This window comes from Sebastes umbrosus, chromosome 20 (genome assembly GCF_015220745.1).
Source record: "Sebastes umbrosus isolate fSebUmb1 chromosome 20, fSebUmb1.pri, whole genome shotgun sequence".
NCBI lineage: Eukaryota > Metazoa > Chordata > Actinopteri > Perciformes > Sebastidae > Sebastes > Sebastes umbrosus.
In genome coordinates, this window is record NC_051288.1 from 18283237 (window position 1) to 18303264 (window position 20028).

A 20028-nucleotide genomic window follows, 5' to 3' on the forward strand; every position below is an offset into this window, starting at 1 on the left:
TGGGGGGATCTATTGGTAGAAAGGGAATATAATATTAATAACTATGATTTTATTTGTGTATAATCGTTGTGTTTTCGTTAGCTTAGAATGAGTCGTTTATATCTACATATGGAGCGGGTCCTCTTCACGGAGTTAGTTAGTAGCCCAGAACGAACAAATCAAACTCTGGCTCTGGATAAGGCCATTTGCGTTTTCACATTTTTGCGTCAGCCACTGTATTTCTCCTACACGCTTGGCACACGGGTGAAGTTTCAGTTGGTTGCAACCTGCAACCTCACCGCTAGATGACGCCAAATCCTACACACTGCAACTTTAAAGTGACTCAGAATGGAAATACTGCCTAAAAACTGGACAAGTAGTTGAGTAAAGGTTACTTTCCACCACTGGGCCCATGTTTGAACAATACCATGGGAACAATAAATAAGCAGATAAGTACGGAAGTATTAGCAGAATGTACTGAAGCATTAAAAGTACTGGTCCATTTAGGATTGTTAGAAATGATTGGTACTTTTGTGCTAAGCTAAGTTAGCCGGTTGGACAATTAACTTCTTTTGCCCTTTATGCTTTTTTAAAGAGGAATTGTTATGCTTATTTTTATGTGCATACTGTAGTTGTATTTTGGGATTCTCCTCGAACCCCCCCATCACCACGAAAAACAAAAAGCCCAGTCTGCTCTGATTGATCAGTTGGCCGACTCTGTTGTGATTGGTCAACCGAACCAAACTCTTCGTTCTCCACTCCTGCTTCGATTTAACTTGCTTTGTTTGAGGGTGTGCCAAACTAGCCACTAGGCAGGTATTATGCAAATGTGTTACTTGGTGACATCACCATGTTACGGAAGAAAAAGGCGGGACTTTAAGTGAGGTGTTTCATGCAGTCCAGGAGCAGTTTTTCTGCGGGGGAGTGTAACTCCCTTTGGCTTGGACTTTGGGCTTTGTAACTTTGCAGACCTTTTACATGCACAAAAAACTATATAACACACTAAAGGAAAGGGAAAAAGCCCAAACGCATAATAGGTCCTCTTTAACAAACACGCACGCTGTCATACCAAACTATGTTGAGTATCAAACGGGCTGCAGTGGTGATGACTGAGCCAGGGGTAACAGGAAGCTGCATTATCGTTAGCAGTGTCAACACCTTCCCTTCGCCTTCACTTGCAGGTTGGCATTTCACTGTTTGTCTGAGTGAGTCTCCCTCCTGTCTTCACCTATGAGACCTTTATGAACCACAAGACCACCGTGCTACCGGTCAGCTCATACAGTATGTATGCACTCTCCTGAGTTACATAACATGTAAGTTTTCCAATTTATTTACACCAAATTCCCCAAACTTTTTTCTAAAGTAAGTTCCTCTCAACTCAACATAGAAGTCCTGCGTCCCCAGTTGAGATATGTCCAAAATATAAGTGACAAGTCTATACTCTAAGGTGAGTCGGGAAAACGTAAAGCACACATCTAGGTTTAAAATTTACGCCAGCCTGCCAATCTGAGGGAAGTCGAGTGTGGAATTGGAACTGGCAGCGCATTCAAATCCACACTGTCACAGCAAAAAGGAGGAGAGCTGCAGGCTTTCTCTCATCCTACCGTCTCTCACAGTCGAGTCCTGCACTTGTTAAATCCCCTGACAAGAACTATTATCCTCAAAGAGCAGATCTGCAGACTTGAGATATCTTGACTCATCTCAAACACAGAGAACACAAAGGATTCCCCACAAAATTCAGATTTTAGGTGATACAAAAATCCATCTTTTACATGATTTCACAGTTAAAGGTTCTTTATATGGTATTCAGTGCATTAATATACACCCGCATACAACTATTTTATATGTAAAGATATAGAGGAGCACTGTCTATCTGAGCAGAGAATGAAGTCGCTCTCCTTCTGTGTGTGTTGTAATAAGAGCTTCTCTGTGCTTTATTGACATAGACGGGCCGGCCGCTCTGCATGCTCTCATACGGAGGTTACAGCTGATAACGCCGACCCACCCTCCGGTCACCCTCAGGTAAACACTGTTAGCTCAGTCAGCACTGTTGCTGTTGTTTTAACTGTTAGGGCTGTTAGCTATGAGCTGTCAGCTCAGCTGTCGCCATGTTGAGAACCGTGTGGAGGCAATAGAAATGCTCTGATTTTCGATTTTAGCACCTTTAAGAAGAAAATCGATACAGACGATGGTAAGAGTTTTTCACTTGGATTAAAATGTAGCCAGAGGCGAGCGATCGTTAACCAAATTGGTAAAAACAAGTCAACTAAAGCGCTTAAACATTTAGTCAACTGGTCTATAAATTTAATAATTGATGAATTGTCCTTTAACAAGCAAAAATGCGAAAAACTTACTGGTTCCAGCTTCTAAAACGCGAGAATTTGCTGCATTGTTTCTGTTTTTATATCTTTCATAATTGAATATCCTTGGGTTTGAACTGTTGGTTGAACAAAACAAACAAAATTGTGAAAAATCATTTTTTTCATCATCTTTAGACATTTTGTAGACTAAAGAATGAATCGATTAATCAAAAAAGAAAAAAGAATAGACATAGATAATGTAAATAAACTGAAACCTGCTACCACTGTTACAGGCACAAACTTTGCATTCATTTGCACGATCTAGTCTCAAAGCTTAAAAATCCCTCTTATCAATGTTTCGTGATGGATGGATGATGAAATCAGTACGACGTAATGGCTTTTACCTGGATTGACTTTATTAACATTTACCTCCTAAAAATAGGCAAAGAGCCGTTAACATTTTGTGTGTTTATCGTGTCTCTGATTAATCCGTGAGACGTACTCGACCAACATCAGACAAAGGTGATATTACCTGAGGCCAGGAGGCGTCAAAGCCCATGTGTCCAGACCTCATTTACAGGGACCTGCCTGGACATAATGCTCTCCTCAAATTAAGCCTCTTTCAGGTGGAATAAAAGAGGACATTATGTATCTTTGAAAACACCATTCATCCTTATCAAAAGCTATTTCCGTGCACGTCCGTCTAATGTGGCACGGTGCTTAATGGGGATGTCTGTGTGGCTTTGTTCTGACTGATGCATCTTTGGCAAAAAAACTCACTTTTTTTTAAAGAAAATTTGCCAGCTAGAACAACAAAAATCCACCCTCTCAGCCATGCACATTAAACCTCCATCCATATCACTCAAAGCTATATTTTTAGGATGCCTTTATTGTCTGCGGAGCTGACATTTAATTATAAAAAGAATAATTAAAGTGACACCTAGGAGAAGCTGCTCTTGCGCCTGAGATCAACTGGTGGCTCTGTGCCGATAAGGCCTCTGAACTGACAGCAGAGAGCTGCACAAGGAGCTGCATGACAGCGCTGCTCGGAGTGCTCCTTTCTCTAAATGCTGATGGCACCATCACACGTGCAAGTATAATGCTGGAAATGCATCCATCACAGCTTTACTCTGGGAACAAGATGGAGACACATTTCAGCTTAATAACACCCAGCAGCTGGCAGGGCTGTCTGTCCTTCCCCCTGCAGCCTCCTTCTCCTTGCATCAGGAGCAAACATCAGCACATATAGGCTACTCCACAGACACCATTACAGGATGGCATTTTAATGAGCCTCCTTTTCAAGGAAAACTCCCCTTTTTTCCTCTCATGTTCACCTTTTTGCCACCCAGGAGAGAGAATGAAGAGGTGACCTGCTTAGTATCACATCTCAAACACAATGTGCATGCAGTAACAATAACTCTTTCCGCCCACACACTCTCACTCTGACACCCCACCCCCACTTTCCCCTTATTGCAGCCCACAACCTCCACCACCACATCACCACCACCACATCACCACCACCACCTCACCCTGCTGCTCCAGCGGCTTCACGTGCCGCAGCACACTCGGATGAGCACCACGCTCCAGAGGAAAGATTCCCCCACATTCAAGTCCAGAGGGGCAGCAGAAGTGTGGGGGCGTCATCCATCCGGCTTTCAGGAGGAAAACGGAGGATGTTGCTCCTTATCAAACTGATGGAGTAGACTTGAAGATATTTGAGCAAAGCATGAGGAGAATATAGAGATGCTGCTGGAATGCAATGATGGTTTAAAATCAATGAAACATGAATTCATTTGTCTTTTAACAATCAGTTTCAAAATAAGAGAGTGGGAAAAAAGAAAAGAAAATCACTGGACAATTGCTTTTGCATCAACCCTTTTTTGTGTATGGACGATTTAAATATTTGAATTCAAATATGTGTTCTTAGCAGGATATTGTGTGACAATTTCCTTTACCGGATATCCTCCTGGGAACTACAATTACTGTTTTTGTGTGATTTCCTTCCTATTTAGGGTTAAAAGAAAATTACAATTTAGGCTTTTTGAACTTTATTTTTTATTTTACAGCATGTCAGATACAGATTATGGCCGTAGAGTGATATTAAACCAAGAATACATTCAACTTGATTAAAAAAAAACACATGCCATATCACTGGAAAGCCCATGATGTCCTCTTTACAATACACCAGGGATTGATAGAGTAAGTCAAAAGAGTAAGAGGATATGCAAGTGGACAAAATGTCCACTACAGAGGACACATGTCAATGGGCTGGGTCTCAGGAGGATATGTTGCCTGTGTTGCATCTATAGTCATGTCACTGCTGCATCCAGGTCTTCCTTGAAAAGCAATCTAAAGGAGACCTTAAAGAAGAAAAACAATACACCTTGAATGCATCAGACAATGGTGGCATCATTGAATAATTCATAATGTATTATGTAAAATAATAATAATAATAATAAACTAGTGTTCCAAGTAAAAAGAGAACAAACAAAAGCATCAGATTTGTCATTTACTGTTTAAATCTGACGTTTTTTTTTCTTGCAAGTTTGGTATGGTGTGACAGGAAGGAAACTCTCTGGGGGAATCACTACAATTTCCTTTTCTTTTTTTTTTCCTCTAGCAGGAATCCCCACTTATTAATGTTCTTTGTGTTTCCTCAGAAGGAGTCTGGGGAGAGATCAAGTATTGCCCACACACTGTGCAGTGTGCATGCACTGGGTGATGCCTCGAGAGCGCATCACATGCAGGACGACACAAAACCCCACTACTGCAAGACGCAGTGCCAGAAGAGAGCAGAGCTTTGGCACCAGAGCTGTTTTTTTCCTGCAGGAATAAAAAACAAGGGGAAATACTTCTTATCATGCAGGAATCCCCCTGATCATCATTTTTGCATGGGGAGAAAAAAAAAGAGAAACCCTACCAGTGGAGATATCTGAGGGATGCTTGGACACGGTTATGGATGATTAATGCCATTCTGAAGACTGGATATGCGCACAAAAAAGTGGGGATAAGTGAGCCCACATGCAGGATGGACACTGCGGAGGTGCTTCTCTCTGTGTTGGTGGTTGTGATCATCGTGGTGTCGTTGCTGTCCAACGTCCTGGTGCTGATCTGCTTCCTCTACAACCCGGAGATCCGCAAGCAGGTGCCCGGCTTGTTCAATCTCAACCTCACCTTCTGCAACCTGTTGCTCACCGTCTCCAACATGCCTCTCACTCTGGCTGGACTTGTGGGTAAAGCTCAGCCCGGTGGAGACGGTTTCTGCCAGATCGTGGGCTTCCTGGAGACCTTCCTGTCCACCAACTCCATGCTGAGCATGGCTGCGCTGAGCATCGACAGGTGGATCGCCGTGGTGTTCCCACTGAGGTACCACTCCAAGATGCGCCACCGGGACGCGGCTCTGGTGCTCGGGTACACGTGGGCGCACTGTGCGTCCTTCTCCACGGTGGCCACCTGCTTCTCCTGGGTGGGATACCACCGGCTCTACGCGTCCTGCACCCTGTCCAACCCGAGGGCGAGCACCAGGACCCAGTTCGTCATCTTCACCGTGTTCTTCCACTCCTTCACCTTCCTGCTGTCTTTTATAGTGCTGTGTGTCACATACCTCAAAGTGCTCAAAGTGGCAAGGTTTCACTGCAAGAGGATCGATGTTATTACCATGCAAACTTTGGTGCTGCTGGTGGATATACACCCCAGGTGAGTGAGGCTCCTTTTCACTTTGTATATTCCAGACAGTAACTTTCCACTATTGCATAAAGAGACATCATTACATACAATGTAATTTTCCATTACACACCTCTTACTACCTTATACCAGTCTGGACTCACATTTGGAAAGCAAAAAAAGGACATTTTTCAAGATTGTTTAGTTAGAAGAGAGCATTTAGAGAAAAAAAAAAAAGAACAAACTGTACAAATCAACACTGATGAAAAAGAGGGGGAACTCAGGAAGTGTAGTTGGAGCCATCCTTCCTTTTCATATTGAGTTTTAAAGCCTGAAATGTGCTGTATGTCACATACCTCAAAGTGCTCAAAGTGGCAAGGTTTCACTGTAAGAGGATCGATGTTATTACCATGCAAACTTTGGTGCTGCTGGTGGATATACACCCCAGGTGAGTGAGGCGCCTTTAAAGGTCCCATATCATGCTGATTTTCAGGTTCATATTTGTATTCTGTGTTTCTACTAGAACATGTCTACATGCTGTAATGTTAAAAAAAACAACTTTATTTTCCTCATGCTGTCGGCCTGAATATGCCTGTATTTACCCTCTGTCTGAAACGCTCTGTTTTAGCGCATTTTGACGGAATTGCAATGGAATCGCGTTGCTAGGCAACAGCTTGGGTCCATGTGTACTTCCTGTCAGCTGATGACATTCACATACACACTGCAACCAGGAATAAATTGTGACACATTTAGGATGTTTACGTTTAAAACTGTGTCAAGGGTCTAAATATTGTATATTCGTGACATCACAAATGGACAGAAACCCGAACAGCTTGTTTCAAATGCAGAGTTCCTGAATACGGGCTGTGTGTATTTCCCTGTGGATTGAGTGTTTCAATACTTTCACAGTATTTATATAGGACTTAAGCCTGCTTTATAATAAAAAAACATGAAAATCTCACTTTTTTATAATATGGGACCTTTAACTTTGTATATTTCTGCTTGTGTTGCACCTGCATCAGGGCACCTCTTACTATACCTTATACCAGTGTATGGTTAGTCAGGGCACCTCTTACTACCTTATACCAGTCTGCACTGTGGACTAACATTTGAAAAGCAAATAAGGACATTTTAAAGATTGTTTAGTTAGAAGAGAGCATTTAGAGAAAAAAAAAGAACAAACTGTACAAATCAACCCTCTGATGAAAAAGAGGGGAAACTCAGGAAGTGGAGTTGGAGTCATCCTTCCTTTTCATATTGATTTTATAAGGCCTGAAATGTGCAGATAATGATGCTGACATCTGAAATGTGTGCTCAGTATTCAGAGGGAGTGCAAAATCTGATTCTATTGAAATGCTATCCGGAGATTGCTTTACTCTGCCTCTAGAAAAAACAATATATAATGTGTGTGTGTGTGTGTGTGTGTGTGTGTGTGTTTGTAAGAGATCCATCCTTGTAAGTTTGGTTATATACTGTATAGATCACAGCTACTGTCTATAAGGTGCATGCTATAGTGTTCTAACTCCTGCCATTCCTCACATTGATGACCTCTGTTTCATAGCCTATTACTTGAAGCAGTTTGTCATCATGACATCACAGCCTTGGTGCACTCAGGCTCACACACAGGGTGTTGAAATTGTAATTCTTCAAGTGGGGAGATCCTCACTTTGTGTCTTTAGGATAACTCAATTATTTTTACCTCAGCTCAGCCACCTATATTTAACCCCCTGCACGACAGGAATGAAACACCCACTCCTATACTGTCTTTTTTGTGATATTGCTGGAGACACTTTTTGGTCTTCCCTCATTGTGTCTCCCTTCTGTGTTTCCAGTGTTCGCCAGCGTTGCCTGGAGGAACAGAAGAGAAGACGACAGAGAGCGACGAGGAAGATCAGCACCTTCATCGGCACCTTTATGCTCTGCTTCGCTCCCTATGTGATCACAAGGTGAGAGGGAGGGAAACCACCACGCTGGCACACACACTGCGGCAGCCCCTTTTGTTCTGCTGGTATACCCCAAACCTCCCTCCTCTGCTGTCAACCCCCCCTCCTCCTCCTCATCCTCCTCCTTCTCCTCTTCCTCTCTGCCTCCTCTCTGCTTACTCTCCTCACCGGCCAGAGTTGGAAGATGAGATTGGCTGACCTTGTGATAAGTAATATGCCTCTGCTCTGCTGTTGCTGCTGCATTAGCACTTTTCTCCTCAAGTTCGTCGGGTGCATCAGTTAGTTAGCTGAAATCCACATCAATCAATGGACACAGAGAGGATGTCGCATGAGGCATGATGTATGAGTGGACATGTGAGAGGAAAGTGTATGTAAATCATACAAAGAACATAGAGAAAATAAAAAAATACAGTGTGCAGGGAGAGGAAAGAAACCTATGACTAGTTTGTTACCTCCACTATAAACAATATTCAAAATATCAAAAGATACATGCAGAGTACTTTATAACATATTTCATACCCAAATGCAACCCAAAGACAAATGATAAAAACAATAAAAACAGGCAAACGCACATAGAATAAGAACCATAAAACAAACTAACAAATACATTTGATTTTTGAAAAAAAATATTAAAAGCAATGGTAAACAGGTTGGTCTGTGGTGAGCTCAAGTCTTCTCAAACTCTTCTGGCAATTTGTTCCACATTTGAACATCATAGACGTTAAAAGGCAGCTTCCCCATGTTTAGCTTTAACTTAGGGAGCAGCTAGAAATCCTTATTACTAATACTTATAATTAGAAGTAAACAAATACAGAAGTTAACATGTTCTGCAAGTGTTTTAAACAGTTATCCGATGAAGAAATAGCAATTAATGGGAAACACTGGGCTATTTACATACACATTGGCCACAACATAAAACTATGTCGCTCAGACCTGTAACAATTTTAATTGGATGGCGATTCGTAATACAGTAATAGTTGTATAACTAGATGCATTTTTTTAAGATGCAGTTTCATTTATTTATTTATTTATTTATGTAATCATTTATTTTTTTGATCAGTCTTCCCAGTGGGTGCTCAACCTTTCTGGTGGATGCTCGAGCACCAGAGCACCCAGGTAATCTAGGTAACAACTAATGATTATTTTCATTGTTTATTAATCTGTTGATTATTTTCTCGATTAATCGATTAGTTGTTTGGTCTATAAAATGTCAGAAAATGGTGTAAAAATGATGATCAGTGTTTCCCAAAGCCCAAGATGACGTCCTCAAATGTCTTGTTTTGTCCACAACTCAAAGATATTCAGTTTACTGTCATAGAGGAGTAAAGAAACCAGAAAATATTCACATTTAAGAACCTTGAATCAGAGAATTTTTACTTTTTTTCTTAGAAAATTACTCAAACCGATTAATCGATTATCAAAATAGTTGGTGTTTAATTAAATAGTTTACAACTAATCGATTAATCGCTGCAGCTCTACAAATGACCCAATACGTGCAACTTCAGACATCCATCAAACTACAACTTTGCAAGATCCCTTTATGACATAATTTGACCTAAATGAGAAAAAGGTTCCATAAATTAGTACCCATATATCTTATTTAAATGTACCTCACCTCATAAGATGTCGGGGAGATGAAGATGGAGATTAGATGACTATCTGGTAGGATATGAAAGTGAGTTTTATCTTTCATAAATCACCCATTAACATCTTTAATTAAAATCTTAAATTGGAAGACCTTTTTGAAATGAAACTAGGTCGTCAAAAAAAAAAAGTTAAACGTTGAGTTTTTGATCCACTCGGACAACAAGCACTCACAGTTTTATCAGTAAACTGTCAGTAATGAATGAGCATAGCAGCGCTGTGCATGCTCTCATTCTGCAAATGGCAGTTTACTAATTAAAATCTGAATATATTACGCTAAAAGCTCATTTGCTGTCGGGGTCATCGTGTGTATAGTAAAAGCCCCGCTGTGCGCCGGGGCAGATGACTTAACCTCCTGTTCGGTGCCGTGGAGTGTGTGGGCAAATGCCAGTGATGGCCACTGGCCCATATCAGGCCAGTGTTAATGTGCTGACAGAGCCTGATTGTGGACAGAGTAATCATACAGAGTGCAGGCGAAGAGGATCAGCAATTTTGTTTTATACCTTTTATGACATCACGTACGGTAAAATGGTTTTATACGTGGCAAAAATGAGTGTGAACGCACCAATTTTATGTTTTTATGAGCATGAGTGGAATCACGTTGAGATGCAGACAACAAAGCTCATTATGTGCCTCTTTAAATCAGATATACAGTATCTGAAGTACAGAAGAGTATTTCTTTCCCCAGACTGCTGGAAGAACTCACTGTCCTCTGTCCTTTGTGGTTTTCTGCTCAGCCCTCAGTCTAATACTCAATTAAATAACAATCAGAGGTAATTGGCTAGTTTCCAGACACTCATTACTGCTCAGACGGGTCTGTTTTAGTCTTCCGGTAGCTCTGCTGCTTTTCTCTTTTCTGACATTTACGCTGCTTGCTGCAAATGAGATGACAAGTAGCGTCACGCTGTAAATCCCAACACGTTCTCATCCTAACTTGTCACATATCGCCGCTTTGTCACGCCCCTCGGTGTCACTTTATTTTTGGCATGAAAACCACTATAGATAGGTTTAGGAAAGAACTACATGATGGGCTTAAAACTACTGTGTTTGTACAGTGAAAATGACACTGAACGTTGTGAACGCGGTACACGAACGAACAGCTGATTGTAACGTGATGCACAGGACACAAACAGAGCGTTCTCCTGGATGAAAGACTTGTGTTTGATGATCCACCTCCCCTATCAACACATTCTCGCTCCCAACTCGTTAAATATCACCGCTTGGTCAGTGCCCCTCGGCATTGGAAACCGATGCACGGGGTACGCCTCTTGCGGTGTGTCAATATACGCTCGTTACATGCATAGTGTCCCTTCAAAATAAACTTCTGTTTTCACAAGAAGTTATGTTTAGGCAACACAACCACTTAGCTAGGGTTAGGAAACGGTCGTGGTTGACTGTAACTTCACTGACTAGCGACTCACGGGACTGGCGATACCGACGAGTCACGTGACTTAAGACTCGGTATTTGGCGCCCTGGGAATAAGAACGAGCTGTATATCCACACGCATGAGAGAAAGAGAGAGGAACTCTAAATGTAGTTTCACTTAACTGCTGTCTACATTTTATCTTTAACAATATCTTTAGAGAGAATAAGTACTTACATAAATGACTCCATATAGAAAAAAACTCTTATGTTCTCTACATAACTGCAGTAGTGAAGAAGCCCCATATGGGCAACAATGTCTTGCAAATGTATTTCTATTTCTGCATAATAAGCTTAGGGCATGCACGTCTTTTCCAGCCCCTGCCTTTGCCCTGCTCTCCCTCCCTCACCACCCTTTCTTTATGCTTGCCTGCAGGATCGTGGAGTTATTTCCAGCGGTGCCTATCAACCCCCACTGGGGAATTGTCTCCAAGTGCTTAGCTTACAGCAAGGCAGCCTGCGACCCCTTTGTGTACTCCCTGCTCCGACACCAGTACAAGAAGACGTGCACTGACATCATCAACAGGCTGCTGAAGCGAAGCTCCCTGAACGCGTCCGGGCGCGGGCACGAGAACCAAGTGCGCAGCATACCGACGGCAGAGTGACAGTGATACGGGCTGAGGGATGACCCGGCGACTGTCAGGGAAATATGAGGCTGATTTATCTTCGATGAAGAAGAGAACAAATATTGGTTGTTCCTATCCGCGTCTGCTTGAATTTGGTCTGATATGCCAAAAAAACAGTGACTACAGACAAGGGCAAATCCCTGCACAGGGAATACCACTGTGCTTGCATACTGAGTTCCAAGAACAGCCGATCAGTGCAGTGAACTTGTGAGGACGATGAGCAACGGCAGGTTTCACATCCACCTGGAGAGACAGATGTGCTCGCCCAAGAAGAACAGCCAATTCATAGCCTCATTATTCTAACTAGGGTATAGCTTTCAGTCTCATATACGATACATTGATTTTGTTTTACATTACTGTAGTATAGACGAATCCGGCGACCGCTTTGTGTGTTCCACCATCCAGCGACGCCATTACTGCGGTGGCAAGTCCTAGTGACTCATGTCCACAGGATCCGTCATTTCCACACTTCCCATTTGTTGTCTACGTAAGCAGCCGTGTAATGCATTCTGGTAGCGCAGCGTTGTGTTTTGAGAGACGGGCCGTCACGTTGGCCGCTCCTCATTTGCCGTTGTTGATCTAAAATGAAGAAAGATTCGGCAACTGCATGGCTTATTTCACGCCTCAAATATTTTCAGAAACACATTTCGATGAACTATTTTCATAATATACAAGAAAAAAGTACCCAAACGAGCCGCCATGTTCGTTCTTCTTTGAAAGCTGGCAGCAGCAGAAGCCCACGAGTGAAAGCATTCGTCCAATCAGGTGCCTAGTGGGCCATCAAGCGTGCAATGCTGGGAAAATGACCCTGTGGACACGTACCATCAGTGTCAGCTAACCGTGATAACTGGTGACTTTCAGCGGAATGCGTCTGTGGTTGCTCGTAATAACTTACGTAAATGGTTGGCGTAGATAATAAATACAGATGGGTATGTATTTAAAATTGATTAAAGTGTAATTTAAGGCTTTTACGAGGACGCCTACATGTTCTGTTCGTGTTTTCAGCAGCTGCCGTCACTACGAGCAACCACGAGCGTACTGCCACCGCAGTAATGGCTATTTGTTTAGTTCCGGTATTTCCCCGGATTTGTGTATTCATATTATGTTTAAAGAAAAAAGGATAGGGAATGGCTGTATGTCTGTTTTAGTCTGTGCAAAGTGTTTGCAAGTGATACGTTCACACTGTATGTAGCACTGAAAACTAGCCTAACCAAAACCAGTCCCCAAATTGTATTACAGATGAAAACATACAGCAGACAGTTCGGCTCAGGTTATTTCAGACTTGATGGGGTTAAACACACTCCCAATTTAACAAATTTAAGGTACTTTTTATTTTTCTAGTACATTGTCCTGTAGTGTAAGGGCCAACGAAGGAAGAAAGCAAGACTGTGTGTGTTTTTCTGTGTTTCGTGTGTGTAAACAAATTGCCATCGTTTTGAAGGACTTACTTACTGACCCGGCCAAGCAGAGATTTAACGGGAAAAATAGGCCTTCAAAAACCGGCTGCCTTTGCTGTCAAGATGACTGACATGTGCCCCTCAGGTTGTTTAGTCAAGTGGAGCGTGATGGACTGTACTTGGCCGGGTTTGTGCTCACAGAGAGGAGTGAAACCGTAGAGACCGCTTCATACTTTATCACACATTTTGGGCAAGACGGACAGGAAAGAAAAATGTATATGATGTATTTAATAGCAATGACGGCCGTCCATGAAAAGCTAAAGAAATAATCTCTGCTCTCTGTTTCGTGTTTTTAAGAAATATACATGGCAACCAGCGTATATATGTTTTTTAATGAGATTGATATCTATAGAAGGATGGCAATATCACCTTTTTACTGTATATTTATTTAGTCCCATTGCTTGTGCAGTTTAGTAGTTTCCAGGCCTTTCTTGAAGACCTATAAGCCCAAGAGCCCTCTTGACTGAAGTGTTATCTGACTCACTATATGTTGTACCTATTATATCCATTTGTGTTCTGTATCAGAAGACAGGCAGCTCTGTATCAGAGGGCTTGTGACTGGGCTCCACTTGTTATAGAGTTGACAAACTGTAGATAGCACCTGAGTTCAGAAAACAGAGAATATTGCAAACGTTTTTGATGGATTTGGATATACAGTGTGTTTAGATGGTACATGAACGGGGCCAACAGTGAGATACTGGATGTATCACACAGTGCCAAAATGATCGATGATGCCCAGTGAGCCAAATATTAGTAGCTGCACTTCATGTTTCTGGAAATAGAAGAGAAGATGGATATAGAATATTTATGTTATTACTAATTGATACATGTTTATTTTATTTGTGATAATACAGAGGAGAAATGGCTGTCTTGGATATATGATGCATTGTGAAGTACTGTATGACACTCCAAGACAACTGATGCCTTAAATTCTGTGATATATGACGGTTTAGAGTTTTTCCATTCACAATTGCACATCTTGAACAATATAGATAGGGTCAATCATTGCCTTATTCACTTCCGTTCATTAACACATAATGATCTAGAATTTGTATTTCTGTACCCTAACTCTGCTTTTGATGATAATTTCTCAACCCAGTCGCCAGAACAAATGTTGGTACGTTACTGCAAACCACGGGATACGCTGAATGTTGACGTTTCTGACCCAAAAATGCATTTCATAAATATATCAGCCTCTAGTCATGCTTGCAGAAACACACAATGCCACGTTGTTAATGTTGTGAAACGATTGGTTAGGTTTAGGCAACTAAACTACTCGGTTACGGTTAGAAAAAACATCATGATTTGTGTTAAAATAATAACGTTACAACGTAACATAACCAGAACAACATAACATAACTCAACAACGTAATGCAACAACGTAACGCAACAACGTAACGCAACAACGTAACGCAACAACGTAACGCAACAACGTAACGCAACAACGTAATGCAACAACGTAACGCAACAAATAAATAACAACCGCCCTTAGCCAAGCCCCCAGAAAATGTGCCAAGATTTGAAGAAAGTTTTTATAGTGGCCAAACTTCCGTGTCCGTCACGTGATGCTGTTGGGCCCAAAAATACTTTTTCCCATAGACTTACATTGGGAAAGAGACGTCTGTAACTCAGCGGATAATTTTTTTTTAGGAGAATCAACTTCCTAGTATGAACACTTGAATAGCCCTTATTTAAATCATTAGGTGCTAAACGATTTAAAATGCACTAATAGCCGAATCCAGAGTTATTTCCCTTCCTCCGTTCATATGAATGAGACCCAGACCAAGGCTGGACCGCGGACCGGGAGGGCGGAGTTAAAAGAAACGCTACTGCGCCTGCTCTATGGACCTAATTAATTCGGAAGATCGACGGAAGATCCGGGTAATTTTATCTTTGGAAGTCAAACTTTTTTGGCTTCATGCACCACTGACCAAATTTCATAGAAATGAACGCTGCCCCGCCTCCGAACACTGTATCCAGTTCTCTTAATACATCCATGGCTGTAGCAGACATTCTTACGTAACGTTACGTAACAAGTGTAAAGTCAACATTTACTTTTGGTTTCACATGATACACGAACAGCAATCTCCTGGGTGAAAGTCCTGTGTTTGTTTGACCCATCCACAACCAGTCCCACCTACCCATAGTGGACTTTCTCGCTTGTTATGCTCCTTATTACACAACGTAACTTTCAATAACGGTCACTCGATATACTACGTCACTTGCTCTGACCCAATGCAAAAACGTCCACATTCAACATACCCGTGTTTTGCAGAAATGTACAATGCCAACATTTTCTCCTGGCGACTGGGCTGAACTCCTCGCTGATGTTTTGCACTGATGTAGAGTCGTTATTTTTGTCATACATGATGGTTATTTGGTGAAAAACAAGCTAAACACAATATAATATGTTGACAGATTTAGATAAATGACAACGTGAAAAGTATTTTTGAGTCTTTTTGATATGTGTAATTTATGACAACACTGTATTTGTTTGAGTGTTACAGAATGTGCTGCTTCACATGCAAATTAAGTTTGAACTGTTATAGGTGACGATGAATTGAGTGTAATATACCTCATTTTGTTATGGTGACTGCCTGAAGTGTTTTGTTATGTACTTCCTAATTTATTAAACCACTGGCTCAATGCTGCTGCTGCTGCTGCTACAGATGGCTAAGATGACAAACAGTTGATGACGGTGGCGATGTGATGATAATGGTGATGAGGACTGTTATCTGTTAATAATAACGATGAAGATATTTGGTTTCGATAGTGGTGATGGAAATAAAAAAATAAATAATTTAGACAGCTTACTGTAGTCCAAGTTCTGCACATTGGGTTGTGGTAGATCTTTCAAATGGATAACTTAAAACACCTTGTCATTTTATAGGTGCTAAATTCAAAATTCTGAGTATTAATATAGCAGCAAACAACTATGTAAAGATATAGAAGAGTAACGACCAACAGAGTTGTTAGTGTTCAGCAACTACTCCCATGAGGATTTGACAGTTTGCCATTGGCTAAAAAAAACATGGAATGTATACAAAATAATAGTTTAATTATATAAAAATAATTAAGCACCCAAACTTTACGATGAAATCTTACATTGAACACAGCCAGTTTTCTTTTTTCTCTACGTTCCTCAAACTTGCAAATCAGTGTTTTTCACAAAATAAACTGCCCTGGTTATGTTCACTGTAATGAAGTGATGTGTCACCCAAATATAATGGTGTGGCTTTTTGTTTTATGTGTTTTTAATAGCTTTTAGACAACCGTGGAGCTCCATGGCACAGAAGAATAAGCTATATCAACACTTGTTAGTGGGATAAATCCATTGTTAGTTTTGGTCTGTTCAGGAGATTCAGTGATGAGAGAAAAAAATTCAAAATAACACTGCAAAAGATAGCTTAACCACTCAGAAAATGTTGGTGATGAGTGGAAATTTCTCGCCTGCATCGCACGGAGTGATAAATCAGTGCCATAATCACGTCTTTAAGGAACAACGGGAGGGTTCGACAGACTTTCAGCTTTTGCATCCGCAGCAATTCCGACTGTTTCCACCTGCAATCACTCTGAGTCGGAGGGAAGCGATTTTTCTGTTCACACCACAGTGCAGGTGGTAATGAAACGACATCAGTGGCTGGCTGAGTTGGCCACGTCTGAGATTCTGTACACTGATTCACACCCCAGGAGCCGGTGATTATCTTCAGGTGGGCGGCACTGACCGTAAGACACATCTTAATCATGGTTGGTCTCAACCCACTTGGTCAACCGACCCCCTCTGAGTGCGAAATAAACCACAACTCGGAGTGAAAAGTGGACACCTCGCTCTGTAAAACAGAGGAATGTTTTTTGTTTTCTCTTCATAACCCTTTGACTTGGGTCCAGAAACCAAAAGGAGTTAACCTCACAGCTCCGAAAGTCTGAATCCCTAGCCTATGAATTTCTTTTGTGTGTGAAATCTGTATAAATCATGCTTTCAAGTGATTTAGTACAGTGGTGTAATGAAGATCAATTTTCCTCCTAAATGTGTGAACGTAAAATGACACATTTATCCAGTCATTCGTCAAAAAAAAAGCGTAGAATAACATCTATTTTGACAGGTACTTGGAAAACCACAAAAAAATAGAAAGTATGAAAAGGCCAAAGAATGAATGTTCTGTTTTTTGGATTTTTTTTCTGTTGCAAAACCACAAAAATACAAAAATAAAAGACTCGAATGAGGACTATGAATGCTGCTTTGTGTCATCCGAACTCTAAAAAAAACCCCAACAAACCACCACATTTGAATGACACGTAGGTGAATTTGTGAGAATTGTGATGGAGGATCCAGCATCATATATCAACAAACAAAAAGCATGTGGTGCTCATTATCCCACTTGTGCTCTTGTTTCTCTCCCATATGCCACCACATGCTTTCTGTTTGACTGTGTGTACACCGTGTAGTTATGGCATATGTGTGGCTGCTGCTAGGACATCTAAATAAACAACATAATTTAATGAAACCTTAGGGGGGAAGTTGAATTGGTTAGTTTTTGGTGCAGATTAGGGCCCAGTAGTTTTTTAGGGCATTGTAATGGTGGATGAATTTACTCCAAAGAATTCACTCAAATAAAACGGTGGACATTTTTCACGGCAGACATGTTGACATGTCATAGCAGGAGAGACACACCTGTAATTAGAAACCTTAACGAAGGCAGCATTTCAGTAAGTTGTTCCAGTTCCAGAGTCCGGATATAGAGAGTCCCGCCCCTTCCGGTGGAACATCATGGGAGCTTTTTTTGGAAAAAATATGATGATCTCGTTTCAATTGCGCCATGAATCACACATATGATGTTTGTCAGTTTAAAAGATAATTTTGCAAGTCAAGAAAGTTCCTTGGCTTTTGGCTCGGCATGAGAGTTGCCTTTTTTAATCCTTTTTTCCTTTCCTATTGGTCTTAATGCTTTTATTATTTTAATGTCCTGTTGGTTTTAAATTGGTCTTAGTGTTGTTTTTATGTTTTTTTATTAAGTTTAATTGTACAGCACTTTGGTCAACTTTTGTTGTTTTTATATGTGCTTTATAAATAAATTTGGATTGGATTGGAGACGAGAGATGTAGTTCGCTGAGCTGTTTCACACAAAACTAAACGATACTACGACAAACTGTGACCTTCTTGACTTTCAAAATTATCAAACAGCATGTGTGTGATTCATACCATAATTCAAATGGTATCAAGAAAGTATTTGTCTCTTGCTGTACATATTTTGTCCTAAATAAGGTCCGATGGGGGACACCGGAAGGGGTGGGACTTTGCCTCTTTTATTGTGCATACTGGCTCAGTGATATGGCGTACTGAAACACCTAAATGGAACAGGGCCATTTATTTATTGATAATCAATAAATTTTGTTTGTTTTTTGATAAGCCATGTTGTAAAAAAGAGTCCATAGGAGTTTGATAATGTCTCAAAAAATACCAAAACTGCTCTATGCCCCTGTGAGCAGAGTCTATTTAAACACCTGTGTTTGGAGCAGAGGGCTAATCAATGCAAAGCACAAACACCTGGGTGTCTACAAGGCCTTTCACATATCTGGTTGAGCATGGAAATTAATGTATTTGACATCCTTTATGGTTTTCTGTATTTGGTTTCCACCTGTCACAAAACATAAATGACAGGTGCATATATCAGCTGTGAGGGATCCTAAACAATTTGATGGTATTTCACAAAACTTTTTAATTTGTGATTAAATATTTTGCTCTAGTAGTATTTTTTTTCTCCACCTAAAAAAACTCTCGGCACTAAATCCAGAGCTGCTCCAGCCGTGTGTGATGAGTCTGCTACTGCTGGTGGGTGGAGTTGGTTTGCTCGTTACCTAAACCTGTAACATCTGTGCTGGAGCTGCTGCACTTTAAAAGGACTCACTCACACTGTGTAGCACACACTGCTGATCTGTGCACCATTTAAACTGCCAGCAAAATAATCATGCTTTTATCATCATTAATGAGAATTTGTTGTTGAATTTAATCAAATACTTGACAGATTCATAGAGCAAATATTGAGCTTTAGCGTTTGTGTCTTGACAGACTTTTATTTGGAGATGTTAACAATGTAATCAAGTTTAACCCATTTGTGCCCGCAACTGAAATTTGTAATTTCCTTTGCCTGAGCACAATGTGAAGAAATTTTCACAATTGGTCAAACCATTTGGCTGATAAGTGAGTTTTCCTTCACCTACTATATATAGTATTTGGGCACATGATGGGACTTCTGTTTTTGCAAACAGACTCCATTATATTGTAGGAAAAAACAGTCGTCCCATGTACCCAAATACTAGATATAGTGTGAGAAGAAAATGGCTAAACCTCAGCACAATCAAGTATGAACTCATAACAAGTTGAATATCAAAGATATGCACACATATGCAGTGTAAAAAGATATTTCATATGGAAAATATTTAATAAATACAATGCATTTTTCCTCATTTTTCAAAAATCATGACTTTGACTACAAATAAAATCTAAAAAGATGTCAAAGTTTTACTCTTAGATACTTTCCCAAAGTATGTCCGTACCAAATTTCAAGACTTTTGACCAATCAGAATAAATGTTGTGACATTTTTCCTTATAATACTAAATATAGTCTTTGGGTACAAATGGATTAAAAAACAAATATTTTGCCAACTATTTGAATAACCATCTCCTTAACCCAGTTCACACATATTAAAGGATTATTCTGGTTTATCACAGCCTGGGTCTTATTTTGAGCAACACTAGCAGCATGACTCTTGGGATGGTGAACTCTGTCGACCCGGCCGGGACGGATGGTCCGCCACCTTTGATCCCGACTCAAATATCTCTACGACTATTGGATGGATTATCATGAAATTTGGTACAGACTTTCATGATCCCTGGAGGATAAAGACTAGCGACTTTGATGATCCTCTGACTTTGCCTCTAGCGCCACCATTGGGTCGACATTAGACTGCGGTGAAGTGGTTGTGCTTGTGCAA

General features: G+C 40.8%; 1 protein-coding gene across 1 annotated transcript; it reads left to right on the forward strand.

The window, feature by feature from the left end:
- Nucleotides 1-4542: 4542 nt before the first annotated feature.
- Nucleotides 4543-14337, forward strand: LOC119479087 (G-protein coupled receptor 26-like). Its single transcript, XM_037754313.1, has 3 exons — nucleotides 4543-5975; nucleotides 7775-7888; nucleotides 11329-14337. Exons 1-3 carry the CDS (start codon nucleotides 5239-5241, stop codon nucleotides 11555-11557), a joined length of 1080 nt encoding a protein of 359 aa, XP_037610241.1. The 5' UTR covers nucleotides 4543-5238; the 3' UTR covers nucleotides 11558-14337.
- The last annotated feature ends 5691 nt before the right edge of the window (nucleotides 14338-20028 follow it).